The sequence below is a fragment of the Anopheles moucheti genome, chromosome 3 (assembly GCF_943734755.1).
Source record: "Anopheles moucheti chromosome 3, idAnoMoucSN_F20_07, whole genome shotgun sequence".
Lineage (NCBI taxonomy): Eukaryota > Metazoa > Arthropoda > Insecta > Diptera > Culicidae > Anopheles > Anopheles moucheti.
The window spans coordinates 22,057,712-22,079,375 of NC_069141.1; the positions used below are offsets into that span (position 1 = coordinate 22,057,712).

The 21,664-nt window shown below is 42.0% G+C and overlaps 1 protein-coding gene across 1 annotated transcript in view; it reads left to right on the top strand.

Annotated features, from left to right (window-relative positions):
- The first annotated feature begins 532 nt into the window (after positions 1-532).
- LOC128300857 (CREB-regulated transcription coactivator 3-like) overlaps positions 533-21,664 on the top strand; it is a 28,655-nt gene continuing 7,523 nt past the window's right edge. Inside the window, exons 1-8 of the mRNA XM_053037081.1 lie at positions 533-646; positions 18,594-18,698; positions 19,633-19,759; positions 19,819-19,979; positions 20,094-20,326; positions 20,400-20,559; positions 20,644-21,030; positions 21,608-21,655. Coding sequence (XP_052893041.1) covers positions 533-646; positions 18,594-18,698; positions 19,633-19,759; positions 19,819-19,979; positions 20,094-20,326; positions 20,400-20,559; positions 20,644-21,030; positions 21,608-21,655 — 1,335 coding nt within the window. The remainder of the gene's footprint in view (positions 647-18,593; positions 18,699-19,632; positions 19,760-19,818; positions 19,980-20,093; positions 20,327-20,399; positions 20,560-20,643; positions 21,031-21,607; positions 21,656-21,664) is intronic.

Here is a 21,664-nt window from a genome sequence, read left to right on the forward strand (position 1 = left end):
TTTCGTGTCCCCTCAAGCATTTCCACAAAGTGCGTTTTGTGCAGTGTGTGTGTTTGTGTGTGCGCGCAGACTTGATCAGTTTTTTTCCGTTCTGTAGCGGTGGAAAATGGATCGAGGGTGAAGATAAAAAGCGACCAACACCACAAAGAAAAAAAGTGAAACATCAGTGCAGGCATTTGTTTTACTGTCGGTCAAAGAAGGCATCGGCATCCGTCGCCATGCTGTTGCAACAATAATTTGCGTTTCGTACGCACACGCACACAACCACAAGCTCCGTCCCGTGGGGTGTGAAAAACTCGTGGAAAATCGACAGCTGAACCGTACAGGAAGGAAAAAAAGTCTTGTGTGGTTTGTGTGAGGAGGAAGTGATACGGCAACAATAACAGTAAGTGGAGCAACCAAGCGCGCAACAATAAAAGGAGTGACAGACATACACGCGCACGTGCGTGTGTGTGTGTGTGGCACGACTGCGGTACAGCAACCGGGCATAGTGGAAATTTAATTCAGCGGAGTTAAAGGAAGCGGCCAAAAAATGGCAAACCCAAGGAAGTTTAGCGAGAAGATTGCGCTGCACAATCAAAAACAGGCGGAAGAGACGGCCGAGTTCGAAAGGATCATGCGGGAGGTGCTGGACGTCACGTCGAAGGTAAGAGGGAGCAGCCACGGGCGGGTTTTCAGTCATGGACGGTTTTCTTTCCGGATTTTTATTTTTTCTCGTTCTCCTTTTTCGCCCAACCTTGTGGTGGTTTGTGTTTTCTTTATTTTTTAAATATCAACAGCATCTCGTGCGGCAGCGTGAAATATGAGTTTGAGTGCATATGGAATCCCAATGCGTACGTGTATGAGGTTATGGATTTTCTTCTGTAAAACAGTGCCATTGTTTCAATGTTTGGCCCACTCTTCTAATAGAAAAAGCGATTGGTTGTTTACACTGTTCGATAAGGACAGGAGATTAAGAAAATTGAATACTTTCCAATACTTTAGTGTACGAATTAAACATCAATCATTCCATGTACAGGATGTCCCTGTGTGTATCTCAGGACACAGCACATCACGTCCGTTGCACTTGTATCGTTTGTACTTGCCAGTTTTAGAGCCGGCTTTACTTGATTGTTGGAGATGAATTCTGTGATAATGATTAAAACACAGTCCCCAGTCTTTCCCCGGACAGATACCCACAATAGAACGATTCAAATGATCAGAGCCATCATATATACAGAGCATAATGACTCTGATCATATTCAGTATCAATTTTTCCTGTTCATTCAAATTTATTAAATTTATAGGATTGTTTCTTTACTCAAGAAGAACGGCCAGACCGTATTATTTAGAACTAATGGTAACCTAATCTAGTATACAATTCACATTCATTTGAAGACATTTCCTTTTCCAAACAGTGAAAGGCCAGGTATTATTGCGGTTAAATATATAGAATTTTCATAATTAAAGCAATATTTCGAGATCCAACTAAAGATTATCCGACCACTATTGTTTGGAAACGACGAAATTATCAAACATCCTCTATCTCTAATTCGATATCCGGGTGTATCAATCAACATATATCCCGTGAATAACCTGTATTGAACGTACCGAGCGAACCATTGGTAAATGTCTTAGAAAACCTCTTGACGCAGGCTAAGATTGTGGGATAGAATTGGCATTAGAGTTGTTACTAGCCATCGTGAACTGTTACTTTTACTAGAAAATCTGTAAGAACTTTAATTCTTTTTCTCTAGTACCTCTAAAAATCAACAATATCGGTAGATACTCTACAATACTTTGATGATTACCCTGCCGCGAACCTTACGGTGTTACTGCTCGACCATGTTAATTCATGCTAACGTCATCAGCTAATCATTTAAGGGCATTAATTAACAGCGATCAGTTCGCGGGGTTCGCGATGCGATCGGCACGATAAATTATTGTTTGTGTTTTGAAATTGTTGCAAACCCTCACGATGGTGTTCAAAGTGTGTATGCGTTAGACGTTTTTGTCCGCTTTTCAATTAATGTCTTTTTAACAGCTTGTCTTGAAGGTTGGGTGAAAAAATAGTCGGCATGATGGAATCTAGAGCGTAATTCATTTGGAACCAAATTTGGTCATTTAGCTAGCAAATGTTAGATAGAAATCCTGGGGATCTGCTCCGGATTGATGAATCTGTTGGAATTTTGTCAAAATGTATCGATAGCTCTGATTCTATATTATGAATATTCATGAATCTCTGAAGGATCATGCATTGCCAAAGAATATCTTTCAGAGTTTCTTGAATCTTCAAAGATTCTTGGATCTTGGGAAATCTTGGATTGCATTTGGATTTCTGAATCTTGGACTTGGTAGCTATCAGGAAAAATTTTGGACCTTTTTTGTGACTTTAGTTTTAATACACTCTTCACTAAAGCTTTTTACGAATAACTCTTGTCAAACGATTCATTAAGCACTGCACAGTGGTGGATCAGTTGTATATTCATGTTAGAATATTCCTCCTTGAGTACATTGCAAAGTTCGTGCAAATAGTAATACTTGTTCGCACAGTGCTTCGAGAGGTTTTTATTAACCTTCGTTACCGGATTGTAACCCGTTTCACAATTCTCGGCCCGGGACAGGGTGTTGTCGATGATTTTGTGAGGCTAGGGAGCGGTAGTCTATGGGACCCGGGTGTGTTGTGTGCTTGTCGGTTCGTGCCTGTCGGTATTTATAAATAACGTGTTTAGCAGCAATCGCGATCCCTGTTTCGAGTCTCACGCCGCTCTACGGCTAAAACAACGGCCAACGTACAATTTTTGCCTGCCAAGAGACTACCGCTGCCCGTTGCAATCGTTACTTTCGATCTCTGCGAGTGTTTGTGTCCGATTTTCCGATACACCTGTGCGCGGTAAAGATGGAAGTATTTGAAAGGAAAAGTAACCTAGTGGCGTGCATGTCCTGCTGGCCGCAGTTCAAACGAGGTGCATCGCTCTAGAATGCATTAATCCCTTGGTGAGTGACCAAGTTGAATGTCAGCGGCAACAGTCGGCAATCCCCGTTCAGTTCGCCCAAGATGGAGCGGATACCGAGGTGTGGTGGGTGGAAGTGGGTGAAGATAAAGGCAACTGCTGTTGTCGCGAGTCACTGGGGAGGTAATTCGAAGGTGTTTGTGTGTGGCCCTTATTTACATACAGTGTACTAGAACCTGGTATATGTGCGAACCATGTTTCGGTTTGTTGGTGCTGAGCAAACAACCCCTTCCGACACAACATCTTGAGCCTGCTGCTTGTCAGGGGGGCCAGCAGCTGCTCGTCTAGCGAAGAAAAACGGTTGCATTTGTTCGTTGCGTTGCGGATATTCGCGGAACCGCCGCGCGTCGCCAATGATAATGTGTGGGAAGGGGACGGAGGGCCGTTTGATTGAACCGGCAGCATCATTTCTCACAAACTGGGCTGATGATAGTGGGCACCACTGTGTGCGGGAAACTTGGTCAAGATAGGGGCGTTAAAAACCTGCTTCCCGCCACACACCGCAACCCACCCCCCGTTGCCACCCGACTGCCAATTAAATGGCGTTTGTTGCGCGCGCGTTTCGATTCGATTACGACCTGAATGATGCTCGGGGCTTGATCGCGTGCAGGGCGCGGGCAAGCAAGGAAGACTGAAGCAGCTGAAGCGCGTGATAAGCAGCTAGCTTCCCTTACACTTTTGAGAGCGGGGAGCAAACAATCCCTACACCGTTCGGGGCGTTTGGTTCGGTCACTGCTAGCTCCATGATCGCAGTCTTGCTCAACTCTCGGAGCAGCATCCTAACGCATTGATAAGCGTCCGCGAATAGCGGCAGCACACACAAACTCGTACAGGCCTTTTTGTCCCCTAAGAAAAAACCAAATTGTCAATTCTATCGTGTGGGTCGTCGTGGCTTTATTGACGTTGTTGCGTTTGCGCGTGTTGTTTACGTTTTGTTGAAAGGTAAACGTACGCTAGAGGGTACGGAACTGTGGGTGGTGATGACATTAACGACCAAAGAAATGAAGGTGCAGGAGTTTTTTATGCAGGGGTTGCACTTAGAGATTCGTTCTATGCTTGAATGTTCACCTTGTTACATTTTCATTATAATATATTTAAGTAAAGGAAATTGCTGTTTTGTTTTAAGAAAAAAATCATCTCTAAAATTCTGCAATTTGTTGTTTTAAATAATTTATGATTTCGAATATTTTGCATTCTATGTTCATGTTTAAGAATTTACGAATATTACGTTTTTACCGAGCAAAAAGTACGCTAATCGCCATTTTAATAAAAACAACAAAAAAACATGGAAAACTAATGCTCAAAATTGCTCGGATAATTGTAGAATTATTTGAACCTTCATTTTGACCCATATTTCTTGAGAAATTTTCATGCGATATTCCTCCGTTTTTTCATTTTTAAATTGATTTATTGGCAAAATAGAGAATAATTTCTTGTCACAAATTTCCTTGCAAATATTAATTGTTTTTTCGCCATGTTGTCTTTAATTTTTAATATGTGCAGACCCACAAGTACTAATTGAATATATCTCATTTAATAATATCGAATATATCGTTGCCCTTTCAATTCAGCTTTATATTGCTCTCCAGTTTCACTAACAAGTGACTTTTTGTGCAAACATATTTTCTTGCTATAAAGTTTATTGACATTGAAATTTAAAGCTTGTTTTATTTAATTGCCACTGATCGTAAAAAGCAATCACGGAAATTTGTTATCATGGCTATGCACAATTTTATGGCTATCGAGCGTGATGTGTCGAGCGAGATATTTGCGTGGTTGCGTTGCTCTATAACCAATTAAACTTCTTATGCCACATCGGTGGCCGCGCCCGGTGAAGCAGATGGAAATTCGAAATGCTTTCTCCATACATTTCTTTGACGATCTTATTCCTCATTCCTTGCTGTATCTGCTCAGTGTGTGGAGCCACTTTTGCTCACAAAAGAAAAGGTCTATTCATCGTCTATCGTGTACGGTTGGATGATTTTTCTGCTTGGCCAAAATTACAAAACCGGTTTGCACAAGTACCGTAGCATAGCTGTTTGAACTCATTATGCTTTGCTAGTTTCTTGTTTGTTTGTTTCGCTGTGGCCAGATGTGACCCCCCCCCCCTCCCCACACGTGCCAGGTATGGACCAGTAGCGTTGGGAACTTAATCCGGTTTGTGATGCTCGTTTCGTTTTGCTGGCGTCGTTCTAATAATATACTTAGCAAACTTTAGATACCTGTCTTGGACGGGCTGGACATGACCGCGTCACACGCCCCGCCACACCAAATGAAATGTGTCCATAGCACTTTGACCTGTTGGTGTGTTGGTGTATTTTTGTTGAAGGATTGGGTACTGTGAAACAAATATCATTTTATTGCTCATTACTTCACACGTTGCTTCATCCGAATTCCATGGAGCAGATAGTTGCATCTAAAAATAGAAGCGCTGTCTTGCTGATACACTTCAAACCCGTTTGATACGGTTGGTTTTGCTGTCACAAAAATGAATGTTAGTGGTAGCCTTCAAGAAAAAGTAAAAAATTATTATTTGGAAAAAGATTTAAAATTTTAATCAGATGCTTTTTAACGAGCACTTATGCCATTTAAGTTAAATTACCAAACGATTCTTTTCTGTTTGTTTTGTGATCGATCTTCGTTAGAGGTGCGCCTAGATGTCTAGCGTGTTGCATACATTCGGGCTGTACGAATGCACTTTGACACATACTTTTAGTTCCGGTAGTATGCAGTTGCGTGTTTATGGAAGTATACTACCCATGTTGCACATTTGAATAGTTACGATGTGCATTAATCAAATTCAAAGTGTCAAGAGATTAAAAATTCTTAACAACGTCGTTGTTCATCGAAAGTAATTTAGCTTGAATAATTTTAATATTTTGTACTTAGAACGTCAACGTCAATTCCGGTCGCTCGAGCTTTACATAATGTTTGCATTAACGAGGACAGTGGAGGATCAATCCCCTTGGAGGCCCAGGGCGAAATTATAGTTGGGGCCTCTAATTTTAAAAACGATGCAGGAGGGAAGGGGAACATTGAGGGGACTTGGAATGAGACAAGGCGAAAAGCGCAGTAAGAAAGGGCCTACTCCGCCTACCGTCTTATTCGCCACTGGGCCACCCCTAATCATTTTCTTCAAATGGTCCGCCAGGGCCATCACCATCTTCGAATACAATAACGGAACCGGCTATATCACCACCAACACCAGTTACCATTGTATCTGTACTCTTCTAAATGGAGCTACAATCATACATGCGCCAATTTCGAGAAGCAGCACGTGGTGGAATTTACAACTACAGCATTCAAGGAGCACTTTGCCATCGAATTGGTTCGCGTGGCATCAACTCTCGTGGTCCTGCACATATTTATGTGAATTTCGATCCTTCGCTTGATTTTCGCGTATTAAGTTTGATGGTCCAAGTTTAGATCGGTTGTCCGTGGGTCAAGAAATCCAAGAATTTCTGGGCCGATCTCTTCGCTCATTGTGAAGACACTTGCGATCATTTCGTCACATTTACATCAGTATGAAACACACTATGTGCTCCTCAGGCACAATTTGATAGTCAGTAGCAAATTATAGGGATACAACACCACAAAGCACTCACTAATTTTTCTCAAACAAACTGAGTTTTTAATGCAAAAAACGAGACCGCTTTCAGCACGCACGACAATGTTTTAGCAAGACTGTTATGATAGGTTCTTCACTGAATACATCGTTTTTATATCAATGCATACTTGATTTCTTCAAGTATCTTTTTTCGTGTTCTATTTTTAATTTAGATCAACGATTTAGCGGTGATGATCTTCAACCGTATGGATTTAGAAATGGAAATTTTAAAACAATTTCAGTCTAGCAACGATGCAAATATTACCGAGATTACAACAATGTAGTTTGAACAGTATTCTACAAGGGGATATGATGAAGTGTTTGGACAGTTTGGGATGGGTGGACATAAGCTGGACCTACAATCCAGCTTCGAATAAGTAATAATCAAGAAAGACAGAAATGGTATTCCAAGAACCATGAGGTATCAAATATCAAACGGAAAAGAGAGTTCTAATGATTGCAATATGATTTTATTCATATTCTATGACAATGCTAGCTATGTCGTAGTACACTGACAGATTGTGTCGGTTATAACATCATTACCGGCTTGCAAACTTGCAGAAATTGTGACAATCGAAATACTAAACACAACACTCCACCACAATACTGTTTCGAAACACGTAGGCTGGACATTTTCACGGTTCAATCGGGGAGAGAAAACAATACCACACCACGAGTATCGCAATGGCAATTGCTGGCGAATAGCGCGGAAGTGAAAATAAGCATGGTTTCTATTCTAGCATCTAACGGTAGGATCATTTACGAACAGATGAAAAAATCCCGTTCAAGAAATAGAATACATGAATAGGTTGAAGTAAAAGGGCATATAAGGGTTCACGGGGCGGCCAGATGGTGTATTGGTAGCGCAGCCGGTCTGCACAAGACAGGACCACGGAAAAATCATTCATTTGGACCACCAAACCTCCGTACGCAGCACTGACTATCCTACGGGTAAATAAAGTAAAAATTAAAATAGAAATGGTAGGCTTAAACATCCTAAAGATGTCGTGCCGATAAAGAAGAAGGAGTTTGAATACACTGCATACTTCTCTTGCGTAGCCGTGTAACCGGGCCGATATAGCTAATCAAATAAAAAAAAATATCTAACCAAGGATATATAAAATCTAAGGATATTTTCGATCAATGTTCCACCTTTTTAATTAGATTTTGTGCTATAAATTAACTCTGCTGCTAAATTTCCAAAAATCGCACACTCGGCACAAGTTGTTTGGGGCCCCCAACACGGCGAGGCCCTAGGCGACCGCCTACTCCGCCTACCGTTTGATCCGCCGCTGAACGAGGATCAAGATTGTTTAAACACAACGCGGTGACGCAGTGGAAACACTTTGGGGGTTTTGGTCAGGTGCATATAATTTTAATAATTTATGAGCTTCCCTCGCGAACGAATTGCCCGCCATACATCATAGCGGGTTGCGAGTGCGATTCCAAAACCGGGAACTCGGGATATGACTCACGGCGATGGTATATGGCCTAGTCATACGGAAAGGCTATCAATTTGCTGAACGAGAATTCATTTTTTTATTGTTGTTACTGCTGGAATAGCTATTTGAACTTGATTCCTTCTTTGCCAACCCGTACCTTCCGATTCCGGTGGTGCGGTTTTAGTTTATGGTCTTGCAGTTCCGCTCCACTCCGAAAGGCGGGTGGTGCATATTTAGCAGCAGAACAGCAGGGTGTGTTACTGCCAACAGCTCCCAGACCCTTCGCTTATGGCGAAGTTATGGTACGTGATTATATCGCGCCTTATCGTGGTATGCAGAGGCTGTGTGTGTGTGTTTGCCTTGCGTTTGTGAAGCGGAAGTCTTGGCATTCCACAAGAATGCGTCTGCGTGCATACATATTCCTGCCTGTGTCGCTGTTTCATTTCGATTTGGTGCGATTGATTCGGTGATGGTGATTTTTTGTTGTTAAATTTCTGGACTTTTATCGAACACGCTAGATGCTTTAACGGCTGAAGTTATCAAATAAAGAAGCGTCTGCATCCTCTCGATCTTCCTCTCCCAACATCGTCACTTATCTCATCTCACGCTGCCAATAATACACTCCATGTTGGTGAGCGTGTCCCTGTAAATGCTGTTGATTGAGACTTGGCACTTTCTTATCAATCGGCAAAATGTGCGCTTATCACATGAAACGTGGATCCCGTCAATGGTTTCGGTATAGGTAGTGTGAGCAGCTAATACCGCCGAGGGGTTTGGAGCTTTGGGTGAAGCAGGGAGCGATTGTGTACCAAAACACGTTGTAGAATTCCAGGCCCCTTTCGGGATTTTGATTTTGTCTAGAACGAGTTTACCAACATCGTAAACCTTGGCCTGGAGCTGCCGCTGGACCAAACATTTGTCGTTGACGTTGCAACAGTATGTGTTGAATTGTGAATGGCTTTCAGAAATGTTGACATATTTTTCAGTTGCACGTTTTTGTGTGAATCGTGTGCTACATTGGAGTAGAGTTCAAGTTCAACAATGAAACAATGAAATGGATTGTTAGGTGACGCGATTCGAATACTACTAAAATCTTCAGTTATGACTTAGAATTAATCCACCAACTTCGGTGGCGATTCCCCGTTTTTTAGCCATCTTCAAATCGAGATGTCTCATGTCTAAAATGGCGTCTTAGACATCAGGACAGGATGTCGTTTGGTTTGTTCCGCAATAGCTAGGCTTGAATATCCGGTTGCGTATTGCAACCGGGTCTGGAAAGCCTGTTTTGGCAGGCATGACATGACCTAGTAGATCATTACGCTTAGAAGACAAGAAGCGATCAGATCATGCATGTTTTATACTGCGACTTTTATTAGCCTAAAAGTGATAAGAATATTAAGAGTTAGGTATTGTAGATCGAAACCGTACCAGACAAAATTCAAACCCACAACACGAACAGCTACGACTAACTCAAATATTGATCCGCGTGTGCGCAGGCAAAGAATGGCGTCAGCGGCTTGTTAATGTATGTAGGCCCTCGTGCTCCGTTTGCCGCTGTCGGTGTGGTTCCAAGATCCATCCTGTTGGTCTTCCATGGGAACGTCCACATTTTCGCCAACGCGCAAACTTGAACAACATTTGTATATGTGTCAAAAATCCCCACTCACGTATCTCACCTGCGCAGGAAACAAACAAATCAGCCCCGAACACCCTTAGCCCGGAGGGACACACCTGAATTTGGAACGTACGCGCGAAACACGCGCAGTTCGCGCAAAGGTTCTTACCTTCATTCTGGTTTCTGTCGCGAGGTTCTGTCTACACCCGTCTCGCTTTGTGAGAGTCGTTGATCTGGTTAGGGGATGAAGGCGGAGGAGCGGGTGAGGGTTTGAGTGGTAACCACCCCGCATACGCACATGTAACGGGCCACCAACCTGCCCGTCTGCCTGGAATCCGGAAACCTCCGGTGGGTGCTCGCGATGATCGCGACCGGCGAGACGTATTAATTGCAGTATTTTAAACACCCGGGGAAGGGACACAAACACGAGAATGTATGTCATCGGTGGCGATGTTTCTCCCCACCACCGGGGTGCGGTTTTGGTTCGGGTTTCAGCGCGAACTTACCTTCACACAGCAACGAACTCGCGGGCTGGTTCGTCGTGTTGTTGTTTCAGCGCGTGTTCACCACGTCCACCACGCGCAGCTTTTAAGCACGGTGTGCACGTCGGTTGCTGAGTTCCGCGTCGTGAGTGCTGTTTAAGCTGAGCTCAGCTAGGCAGAGCGGACCGGTGGCATGGATAGAGTTTTATTCAATTCTGGCGTCTTCGCGGATCGAGTTCTCTTAGTGCGTACGCGACAGCGCGTGTGTGTTTTTTTTAGTTTTGCTGTGTTGTTGAAACTTGTGCAGTGGTTTCCCTTGAAGTGAGAAAAGAGGCATAATAGGCCAACAGTGTGTCCAGTATAAGCAGTACTGTGCTTAGTTTGTTCGTTTGTTTAGTGAATAATCTCTTGAGCTGAAAGTGTAAAATCCCTGCGGAGTTCGTGTTCGTTGCCCATATCTCTATAACATCAACAAAAAGGCTTCTAGGTTGGCCTCAAGATTGCGTCCAGTGCGGTGGAAAAGGTGCTCGGCACTAGGTGCAGCACCGGCAACATGACGAACCCGCGAAAGTACCGGGACAAGATCAAGATCCAGGAGGAAAAGATGAAGCTTCAGCAGCAGGAGTTCGAGCGCACCATGCTGGAAGTGTCACCGATCTTCGATCGCAGGGTAAATGTCCCATGTACGGGTGTTCTTTGCCCTCCCAAAAAATAAAGTAGCTAAAAACCAATTCCCTGCACTTCGCATCTTGTGGAGCTCCGCTCGCTTCCAAAGTGGCGTGGAAGGTGCTCGTACGCGTCATCGGAAAGTGCGTGATCATCATCATCCATTTTCAAACGCGCCCCCCCACTAGCCTGTAGGTTCCTTCCGTTCGGCCCATTAAGACGCGGATGGGTTCTCGTCGTGCGCGTCGCATTTTTTTTTGTTCGTTGGGAATTACGAAAAAATTCTAAACGACGTAATCGAGCTTGACCTTCAGTCGTGTACCGGTGGTTTGGGTAGTAGCGATCGAAATCCACCGGACCGGTTTTGTGCCGCGCCGAAGCTCATCAACCATTCTCTACCCCGTACACCGGAGGAAGAAGAGTCCGTTTCTCCAGAAGAAGTTCTCCGCCGGCAGGCACAGTTTGGAGGCGCGTGAAGTTGGCCATTAGTGGTGTGTTGCGAACTTCTTCGGGTATTTCAATGCAGAGTTGTTGGATTGCGCAAGATATGGATGGAATGGTGGAAAGCCCAGCTTAAAATCCAGTTTTCTGTGTGGCGAAAAGAATGGTGTGTCTCGTTGATATCTACTTCGATTTTTAGCGGATGCTATTAACGACGTTGTTTGTGGGTAAGGTTTATCACATTGACGAAAGTGGGTTTTTTGTTGTTTTGCTGTGGAGTGTCTTGGAAACCCATACTTTTTGGGACAAACTTATTGGTGTGGCAATTTGGATGATTTGTGGGTGCGCAAAAGCGTTGGTTTGATTTTACATATTTGCGAACAACAAAGCAGGAAATGGTGTGGTGTATTTGCGTAGAGTTTTTGTTTTGATTGAGGTAAGCAAACTTTCAGAGGCGTGTCTACATACGAATATGACGAATATGACGAATGTAAGACTTTGGAAATTCTTCGTCTTTGAAACTGTTTCTCGAAACTCTGTATAATTATACTTTTGGGTTCTATGTTGTCTTCAAAGGTAAAGTCGCACGTTATGATGTAATTGTTGTAGCGTAACCTGAACCTTATAAAGATATCCTTCAAACCATCAAATTCTAGTCATGTCTAGGTCACCCAGTCGAACCCTACAGCGAGACACAGACACTTTTCGGTGTAGTAAAACAGCAAAAAAAACTTAACCACCGTACGCTCACGACTCCTTCGTTACGGCGTAACCTATTTGTGTAGCAAACGAACAACTGCTTTTGCCGGCCATTGCGGACTCACTCAATGCCAAAGTAAAGTTGCTTTCAAGAGTGAGGCAGCATTACGGACGGTCTATCCGTCCGTCCGTTGCATGTTTCGGATCAGGTGAGACAAAATAGAAACTCAACGTCACCCGAAGTGGCACATGGAACTAAAACCAGCAAAAAAGGGCAGACCAAAACAGGGAAGTAGTAGGAGATCGTGTTCGAGCACGACCGTCCGTAAACCGGGCTGTGGTGGATTTTGTTGCGATCGTGCGATCGTGTTTTGTTTTTGTGTTTTGATACGGTTCGATCCTTCGATTCGCATCGAGAGCGCCCCGAGACACGGGGTGGAATATGTTTTTTTTTTTTTACTTGCGGCCAGGACTTTTTGCGTCTCTCGATCGATCTGTGTGCTGGTTTATTTTTTCGTCCCGTCTGTGTTCCGCAAAACCTCGCGGTACGAATGTGCCACACCGACAAACGTTTGCAGCGCAGTGGACAGGACTTTTCTTTGTATGCGCGCGTGTACTTCACTCACGGACACGAATCCAAGTGCTGAGTGCTATTGCCTCGGTATTGACGGATGGTGTATGTGGCACACTACTTTCGTGGCACCGAAATTGTTTACGTTGCGTGTTGTGTTACGTTCGGTCACAATGTGTTTATTTATATACTTTTTCGCCACCATCTGTGGGGTTTCCGTTAGGCGCTGGGGATGCTGGAGCTAGGGAAGTCAAGTGAACAAAAAGATGCCGATCGCTGTCTGTACTATCAATGGCGCCCCGACGGATGTGGGGGACGGCCATCATCCTGGGGAACGGTTCGAAAGAGGGAGAATCACTTGGAGCGATGCAGGAAAAAGTGCTAAGGTTTTTCGTTTATTCATACTCTTGTATTCTATCTCTCCCTCTCCAATATTGAGCAATTAGGAAAGGACGCAATTACTAACACGAAACACATAAAAAAGCCATCGTCAAACAATGGAGCAAAACGACAAACTGCGCCGTACGGTGAATCATTACACAGCAAGACTAAATGTGGGACGGTAGTTTGTAGTGTTTTCTACACAAATTCATTCAACTGCCATCCATCTTGAAACATGAGTTACAGCTACAGTTTAAAGGGAAATACTAACATATACTACCTTCCTAAACCATTTGCATTTACTTCTCCGAAGAAAATTGGTAGTAGTTTGTGATTGACTATTTATATGTTTATATGCTCTTCGAAGATATATTAGTTGATCATATTTCAGGACAACTTATAATAGTTTGTTCATAATGTTAGGGTTTGTTTTTTTTTTGTTTATATTTCCTTTTCTTTTTCTTGGCGCGTTTCTCAATTGAACAGCTTTGGTTTTGTTCCTTTTATACGAAATAAACATTTGTAATGCTTTTTTGTTAATGTTCCCATAGTTTTTTTTTAATGTTTCGACTTGCTTATGGTAAAGCAAAGTTTGCCTTTGTACAAATAATATTTTATTGCCTGTTCTTTTACCATTTCTTTATTGTACATCTTTTTGCATTGCTCTTTCTCGTTTTGTGAGGGTTAGGCTTTCAGCAAAACAAAAAAAATGTTTAAGAAGAACGAGTGTTCACTCATGGTTGACTTCTACATGGCACATTTCACCTAACGGTTAGCGTGAAGTTGAGTAGGATTCGCAAAGTGTGTGTGTATGTGTATGTGTGATTTAATAAGGCAAAGTTAAGTAAAATGATAGCGAAACATCCACTAATGATGCTAATTGTGTACCGGGTTCGTTTCTGGTCTACAGACTCTACCGAACAGGGCGAGATAATTAATCAGTTTTGCTACAAAACTTTTCATTTGGTTTAGTTATCAGCGCGTTTGTAATTGAATCAGACATGGAGTGGAGTTGGAGTAACGGGCAATTTGTTTTGTGTGTTTTTTTTGGTGAAAGGTGGATAAGGTCTAACTGGACCTTAAATGAAGTTAACATATGAAGTCGATATCCGAGATACGCGGATAATGTGTTGCAGAGAAATTCGTGTGTCTCGTATATGCGCGTATCTCGAGTTTCCTCTAAAATTTCGTAAACATGTCGTATTAAGGGATCGAATACTTACTTCCACGATACGTAACAGTTTTAAAATTGATATTTATACGCTAATTTCAAGAATTACATTAAAAAGATATGACAATTTATTTTATAATAATGAAATGTAACGCATTTTGGAAATTTGCAATTTGAAAATATTATTCTGCATACGAAACTACGTGAAATCTCCATTTTTTATAAAATCCGCGTTACGCGGGTATTGACTGTATGTTCATAATGTTCACAACACACAAAACGAAGCTGATGTTTAGTATGTTTGAGGTTGTTACAAAGGATCGCTATTTAATAAGGCTGTCTTTTACGATTACATAATTTACAAACAAAATAAAAGACATACGTCTTTAACCGAACATGTTAAACACCATGTCAATGTTTAACCTAAAATTCACACTGTGCTAATTGCATGGCTTTCGGGAAGGGGTGTCTACTACGATTATTTAATTAACGATTCCTGTGCAATACTAAATTGTGTTGTTAAATACATCCAAATCTGAAACATCAATTATTGGATTTTATAATTATATTTTTTTATATTTTATAATTTATAAAATACAACAATTTTGTTGATCCTGAGCTTTACGCGATCGATGGAGGCGCCTAGTACTTGAAGTATTCTGAGCAAATAGTAATAAACTCTCATGAATCTTACATGAATAAAATACTTAAAAATATGTTGTTTATTTTCTTGTATCTTTAACTAACACAACATAAAGAGTATAAACATTAGCAATAGTCTTTTAGTTGCAGTGTGTGTCGCCCACTTTATACAGTAATGTTAGCATACCCGAATCAGAACCAGAAGCGGGACGTGTGGATATGGTTAATTAATGTTGTTTAACCATACCATCAACCTCTGTTTGAACTGGCCATGTACCGCGCTTTGACCTGTTGAGCAAAGTAAACAGAGCTAAGGACAACACACCGAACATGCCTGTACGCACTTAGAACACCCACCGTACGCAAACAGCACCTTTCGTCTAGTGATAGAAATCAATTTCCATATTGAAAGTATTAGGACGTAAAAAAGTCCACCACACTCGGTACGCGGTTCCACTTCATTCGTTACGCGTGTCACTCATTTCATGCCCGCGTGGAACTCGTTTTTCGTCACGCTAAGTATCTACGCTTTTCGATCGATCTTATACTCAACCACACAGTCGCGGCGAGCAGGTCGTCACAACCACACATACACGTGCCCACACATCTGAATGCGGTTTGCGAGCGAATGTGAGTGAAGCGGGAAGGTACACACAAGCGTGTCAATAATATAATTTGCATTTGAGTGGTAAGAAGCGTCTCTTGTTGCGTTCCATGTTGATTCGCAAACAGATTCTCTCGCCCTCTCTGTAATATTGAATTTGTGTAGCGATGCACAAGCAGAAGCAGGCAAAGAAGAGCCTCATTGAGGTGAGCCTGTATGTGGTTCTGTTCGAGCGGAAGCAAAAAAGCTTCATAACCCACGACGCACTTCGAGCCAAAGGGAAGCAAAAAAGCGCGCGCGTGCGTCGGTTTTTGTTTACCTCGAGCTTGTTGTGTTGATGGAGGAGGCATTTGTGATAATGGTGTGTGTGTATGTGTGTGTGTGTGTGTGTGTGTGGTAGACATTGAGCATCAGAACACCTGAACACTTTGTGGCGGGTATCCCTGTAAGCCGAGGAGGACCAATAAAAAAAAAAATAAAATACCCTCCAACATTTGCCGAGCCCTCGGTTTTGGTTTTGTTGTGAAGGACCTCCCGCAGTTGCGCTACGGTTGTGTGCGTATGATGGGTCTGTTGCACCACAACGAAAACTGTCCATAACAACAGACGCAACATGGAGTGGCATAATGTCTGCACTCTGAGAACTGAGTATTTTTTAAGCTTCTTTGTTGCGGAATCCTATTCTTTCCATTATTTTCCATCCACAAATAATGGGGATTTGCAAAAGTGACACAATGAGATAGAGAGAGAGAGAGAGAGCGAGAAAGAGAGAATGGAGAATATTGCGAGAAAAAAAAACAAAGTGGGAAGCTTTGTTGGGAAAATGAAAAGCATCTATTTGCTTTCAGCTTTAGTGTTATTTAATTATCCAATTTGTGGCAAAAAAAGAGAACTGCAACGCCGCCTCACATTGTACATTGTGATGCGGATTATGGTGCTACTCCAAACAGTATACGGTTCAATTAAGCTACCAACTGATACATGCGTTGCTATCCGGTCGATAGCCATCATTGCCAGATGAATAGCCCTTCTCAGTTTCTCACACGAAAAAAAGCAAGCGTGCTTCATATCACACTGTGGCCGCCATAATGGGAAAATGGGTAATGAAATTAATCTGTACGCTTAATATGTTTATGTATCAATGCGCGTTGATATACGGCGAGCAACGCGTTACTAGGTTATTCACTCGATTACTTTGATCGTATCGTCGCCATTATTAGAATGCGATGATCGGCGATCCAATCGGGCAATTGCTGTGAACCCCACGGAACAGGGTAACGTCTAGAACGGTGTGTGAAGCGTTGTAGTAACGCACCTTACTGGTAAAGAATAAGTAATTGGGAAAAATGGTGGACAATGTTCTAAAAACCCACGTGTTATAATAGTAACCCGAGTATACAATGAGATTATTTTGTGGGAAAATAGAAGAGAACTTACTAGCAACTGTACTTTAAGAATAGACTTGTTTCTCGACATCGCTTTATTAACATTTTGGTCAAGAAACGATTTGAATTGGTACGATCGTTTTGCAAACAAATATGACTTTATCTATTCAATGAGTTACCGGTTGAACTTTATTTGTTTGAATTTGTTTCTCTAAACATTAATAACTTTTCACGTACGTCAATTTTTATTTTTTTAAATATATTTTTAAATTTTTATATATTAATGTGCGTTACGAATAAGTGCGTTAATATGTCCTAACGTCGACAGATGTTTCGATTTTCAAAAGTCGATTCAACAGTCAATTTATTACAAAATCATCCATAATCTCACCCCTTCGAGTTTTTAGCAATGGAATTGGTTTTCCAAAATAAAAAAAACGATCGGCAGACAAGTGTATTACCCAATGCTTGTAAGTCGCTTAGTTTTCGATTGGCGTGTTTTTTGTGAATTTTCCAATTATCAAAAAATAAACTCACCAACAGTTTGACTCCTGTTTGGGACTCCGTTTTTCTTATCCCCGCCGGGGTTACACGGGACAGAACATCAATCAACTTCTAGCCCCGGTGTATGGAATTACTAATGAAGTTGCGTTGGAAACATGCGTCTGCCACCGTTTTGGGGGAACCTGTGACGAAAATGGACGGCGCGCTATCTCACTTTGGTTGTGAGATAAAAGACGAGCGTCTCAAAGTGTTGCAAATGGCGTGAAGATAGCAAATCTTACCCCTTTTCTTACGGCACCGGTGTGTGTTATGGCAAGGTGTTGAAAGCTAATTAATCTTTAGCCATGCTTTAAAATGTCAACTCCCTCTTCCGTTCAGTCTGGGGATAAGGACACCGTAGTCTTGTGTTTTCCGCCGGGTACACTATCTGTCAACAGTGCTGTTGTCAGGCTTGTTCGATCGTTTCGGTCGGCAGCAAGGAGCTGACGAAAGTGTGTGTGAGCGGCTAGCTCGTCCGCAAATAATTATGCTGGGTGGTTAGATGGGTATATGAACTATTTAAAGATTTATGCCGAATTGGAGTTTTGTCGAACTCTTTTGAAATTTTAATCAGCATCTAACGGCATTAAGATTGACAAATGCGGGACCGTTCAAGAGTGCAATATCATCGATTAATAAGGGGGGTGGTTTGCTTGTGGCCTGTCACAAAATTACCAGTTCTAATTATGTTTAATTTTATTAAAAGTTACTTTACCTTTGATGCGATTTTTGATTAATTTTTATACTAGTCTTCCTTTTTAACATCTATAAAATCTATAACAATATTACGTATAAGTGTTTACGATAGCTCTGTCGTCACTATTTCGATGGCAATCTTTTATCCAAAGAGTGAAAAGAAATCGTATTATTGTTTCGTTACAAACATAAGTATCAAAGTACAATAGACCTCACTAGGTAGAAACCGATAGCTTACCGTTTTCAATCGATGGTTTGTTGTATTACGTACAAATTCTTCCGAATTCTCAACCTCACCTGTTTGATAATTGATTATTTACTCGCCTTTTTCGATTATCTTGCGTCACGCCGGCTTCCGGAATTCCACGACCATCCCGTCATCTCACTCGACCAATGGAAATCGCAATGCATCAACAATTTGAATAATTCTGTTACGGGGTACGAACGGTCACCACGGGCCCGTCTCTACGTGGGCAAACATCACTCCCAATCTTGTCTTTTTGACCGTGCCTTGCCGCACGCGCTCCATCACCATCATCGTCATCATCGTCATGGTCGTCGTCACCTTTTTCTTGATCATCAACCAAACACCATTTGACACTGTCCGCTTGTGGTCGCGTTCGTGTGTTGTGCGTGTCACCTACATCATCCCAAGGCGTCCAAGAGTGCTAACCTGTCACCGACGACGGGCACCCTGGGCACGTTTCGAGGCGGTTCCCTGCCGAACGTCAATAATGAAAACAAACAGTACCAGGAAAAGGTTTTTATCGTTTTTTTTTCTACCAAATGCCCATCCGGTGGCTCATTTCGCTTGTTTGGTCCTTCATTTTATTGATGTTGATGTTATTTTTCCATCGTTATGCAGTAGTTTTAGAGGGTAGAATTAGCTGTGAACAAGTTTCGATCCCAGCATTTTGTCTGACTCTGTTTGACGGCTTGTTAGCTGTGTGTTTTCATTTTGAATTTCTGATTCCTTCGTAGATAGTAGTGATACTTTTCAACTGATCAACATTTTATTTACCACTTCCTTTCTGTTTTGGTACAACCAACTTAAGACTCCCTGTTTTTTTGTATTTATTTTTACTTTCGACAAATGTTTCTTAGGTGCATGTATGATATGATATTTCCTTTACTGAAAAGAAACATTTACAAAAATAAAAACATAATTCTTGAAACATACACTAAACATTTCACATTCTCAAACACCACGATTGGATGATTGAACATAAAAAAATAATTCTTCCGTACCAAAAATTTCACGAAATTGATCTACTGATTGTTTCTAGAAAAACGTTAACTAGCGTTAGAATAGTATGTGATTTTTGTAAAATAAAAATGTGTGCAAAGCAACAACTCGTACATTATATATCGTTTAGGGACGATTATGTTTACAACACGTTCATGCGATGGAGGCGCATGGTGTTTTTTTTTGTTATCAAATTCAAATCAAATATCAATCTTTTTACTGCATGGTGACATAGAATAGTAAAGAGCAAACAAAAGTTTTAGAATAGTGTAAGATGTTAGCATTTCAATTACGATTTCCCCATCGTGGTTACACTCTTCTAAGTGTTTTGCCTTGTTCCACTTTCTACTTCTTGATGGAAATTTATTTAATTGTGTAACCTTGTAATACAACTTATAACTTATGTGTTATGATGTAGAAATTAACGCCATACTTTTCTCCATTTCAGACGGACGATGGTTCTAACTTGACCGAACTGAAACCGTACTCGCAGCCGGAAACGATCAAGGTGAAAAAGGAAATAACGCCTAAAACCAGCACCCCCAGCCACACGAGAGAGTCTAGAGGTAAAGAAGGTTTGTTTGTTAGATGCATTTATCGATATACGAGTAACTGGATGTAAATTGGTTTGCAGGTCGAACGCCCGGCGGTCCGATGCGCAATCGGCAGGCGAGTCGCAACCATGACACGTCACCGTACGGCAACAGTACGGTTCACTTAATTCCTCCGATGGAAAACAACTGGCACCGTTCGATCTCGGATTCGGCAATCCATCAGAGTCTCTGTCAAAACCAGGTAATTCCAGTACAATATGTCAATAGGTGTGTAAAAAAAAAATTGCGCTAACGCCGTGTTTGGCAAACTGTGCTGGGGGGTTTTCCCCCGTGATGCTGTTTGGTTTATTTTTAGCAACAGGACGGCACCCTTCTTACCACTCACACACCCCTAACGCTAAGTCCAACAGTGCAAAGAAAGATTTCAAATGCTCAACACATTTCGAAAGTACACAACAACCACATGACCAACAATCATCATAATCATCATCATCATCATCACCACCCTAGTAATCATCACGACAATGGATCAACGCAAGATATACGGTCACGCTCCTCTACGGCCCTGCCGAGGTTACCCGGAATCAAGTGAGTCACCGGCACGGGCATCGTAGCAGAGAAAGCATTGCAATTGATTCCTGTTTCTTTTTCTCCACGATAGTATCTATCCATCGCAAAACCATCCCGACAGTATACAGATTCCGATACCGAGCAACACTGGTTCGTTACCGGATTTAACCTCCGTCGGTTATCCCTCCATGTATCCGGCAACGTTGGATCAAGAGTACGATCCAAACGGGCAGAATCACAGCTACTGTCCGGTAAGTAATAATATCTTTACAATACAACCTCAATACATTGCAATGTGACTAATTATGTTTTGTTGTATTCCACATTGACTGCAGAGTCCGCTTGGTACCTCACCCTCGTCGCTTTCACCAACCTCTGCTATTCAGAACCATCACCACCATCCACATCCGAGGGCCAACAGCTTCAGTGGCGGTGTCAGCGGAAGCAGTGCAGGTGGAGGGAACGGGTCCAGTGGTGGTGGTGGTGGAGGAGGAGGAAGCGGTGGCAACGGTGTTGGAGGATACCCCATTCCTACTAGCCATTCGAACAGTGGTTCCGTCAGCCCAACGGGTAGCGGTATCAGCTGTAGTCCCAGTGCGTCTGTAGCCCCAATCGCGATCAATAACGTGAATTTGGTGAACGCTGTTAATCACAACAATGGCGCAAATCTTAATAATGGCACCAAGGGGAAGAAAACGAAACCGCAAACCATCTCTAGTCAGGTAAGCGAAGCGGGGACCGTTGGATTGGGGGTAATTGAGTGGGAAATTGAGATAGTGTCACAGAATCACTTAAAATACATTCCCACCGTACAGTGAAACGATGAAAACTGTTTGAAAGCAAAATTGTTAATGGGTTTCTAGTGAAGAATTTTGGAAAGTTTACGTTCTTCGATGTAGTGAGTGCAGTTGCCTTGACATGTTACCTCGACTTCTTTACAAAAGATCCAACATTCTAGTCTTAATTCTTCTACTGCTAGTGCTTCTTCTGTTGCACTGTTTTATCACTGATTCTAACCATTCTTTTCTTGCTTCTATCTTTGTGTAATATTTCTTCACCATTAATGATTCTGTTCTGCACCTGTTCACTTTGCGAAACATTTATTTGGTAATGATTTTACTGTTGCTTCCTCATCATTGTTCACAGCACACATAAACACCATCTCTATCATCTATTTCTCTTCACAATCACACGTACACATATGCATTTATCTTTCCTTCTCAATTGCAGCTTGCCTGTGAACGTGTTGTGTTATATTTACTATTGTTTTTTTCTTCTTTCATCGTTAATTTTTTGCAGCCTTTTTTATCTGTACCAGATAGTAATAGATATTCGTTTATGTCGAAGGTATATAAT